Genomic DNA, 1,588 nt, shown 5'->3' on the forward strand with positions numbered 1-1,588 from the left:
AGGGGGGGGAGTCGGGCCACCTGAGGGTGGCTCGGCTCATGCCGAGCCACCCTGAGGTGGCTGCTCGGCCCCCGAGCCACCCTAGGGTGGCTCGGCTTGGGCCGAGCCACCTTAGGGTGGTTCGGTTCGGGCCGAGTTCCCCCAGGTGCGCTGGTTTTGTCGTTTTCCGTTGTTTCCGGTTGTTTTGTCCGTTGTTCGGTTGTTTTGTTGATTTGTTGACTTGATTCCGGATTTGGCAGTAAACTCAGTCGGTGTTTGAGTTCAAATCCACTTTGTTGGAAGACCCGTCGACTCCCCGAACCACTAACGTTGTTCACATGCAGTTCGTTAGCTTTGTAGCCTCTTTAGTTCGTTTCGTTGCTTGAACGTTCGTCGATTTGTCGAATCATCGCGCCGAGCTGTGTCAAGGGACCTATAAGCAGTTTTATACGCCTACAGATACCCCCTCCAAAGCTTTTCAGCCTCGTTCTTTTATAGAAGAGTCTGGAATGCTTTGGATATGATTGCCCCTACCCTTTGTCGGTGTAACGGGACCTGGAAATGACTTTTGTTCTGTATTCCTTCAATCCTTCGGGCCATTCAGTGCTTTGTAGAATGCCTGTAGGGGTTCCGGTGCTGCATTTATTGTCTGACCGTTGTTGGAATTTGAACTTTGAAGTCGATTCCTGATTTTTTCAATCTTTAACTCGTGTTGGTTGGTTCGACGTGCAACTAACGCTCGATTGTCGGTGTTGAATCCTCACTTGTGACACGTTGTCCGACGTCGTGTTATTGAGTTATCCTTAAGAATATTTTTAGAAAAATATTCTCCAGGAACTTCTCAACAACAATAGGAAATAGTTTATACTCGTATACCTTATTGGAGTATTTCCGTGCTCAAATGATCAGAACCGGTCCAAAGATGTCTCAAAAAAGGCAGTATTTGGGCTCAAAATCTTTCTGACCCTTCCCAATATGTGGGAGAGGGGTTAACTAGGTGAGGGATCGAACCATTGATTGATCTGAATTCGTTTCGATGCTTAATTTAGCTCCAATTTGAATTCTGGTTCGAATTTGGTTCAAACTGGTTCGAAATTGACCCAAACTGGTCCAATCTAACTCAATCTGGTTCAATCTGGCCTATTCTGGCTCACTCTGGTCTGGTCTAGTCCAGCCAGGTTCAATCTGGTTCAATTGGGCTCATTCTGGCTCAATTTGGCTCATTCTGGCTCAGTCTGGTCCAATTTGGCTTGGTCTGGTTCAGTCTGGTCTGGTCTGGTTCAGCCAGATCTGGTTTAAGGCTATAAAAGAGGGTTTTTTGGCTTCTTTTTTCTTCTCTTCCTCCTCTCTTCTAGGGCCGGCCCCCCCCTCTTCCTCCTTTTTGAGTTTTCTCTTCCCTCGAGCGTCTTTTCTCCTCGAAACTTTGATATTTATCCGAGATCTGGGTTTCCTTTTGATCTTTGACTGAGAGATCCTTCAAAAAATCATTTTTTAGAATTCCTCTCAGACCCCTCGAGCACGTGGTGAAAGTTTCCTAAAAGGTCTCATCTTCGTTGGATCTCGAGCCTTTCTTCAGGTAAATCTTCCACAATTTGGATCTTTTTCATGC

General features: G+C 46.2%; 1 protein-coding gene across 1 annotated transcript in view; it reads left to right on the plus strand.

Moving 5' to 3' along the window:
• LOC109833769 overlaps positions 1 to 1,148 on the plus strand; it is a 3,331-nt gene extending 2,183 nt beyond the window's left edge. The window contains exon 3 of the mRNA XM_020401578.1: positions 1,029 to 1,148. Within this exon, the coding sequence (XP_020257167.1) occupies positions 1,029 to 1,148 (120 nt within the window). The remainder of the gene's footprint in view (positions 1 to 1,028) is intronic.

The sequence above is a fragment of the Asparagus officinalis genome, chromosome 1, assembly GCF_001876935.1.
Source record: "Asparagus officinalis chromosome 1, Aspof.V1, whole genome shotgun sequence".
NCBI classification, from domain to species: Eukaryota; Viridiplantae; Streptophyta; class Magnoliopsida; order Asparagales; family Asparagaceae; genus Asparagus; species Asparagus officinalis.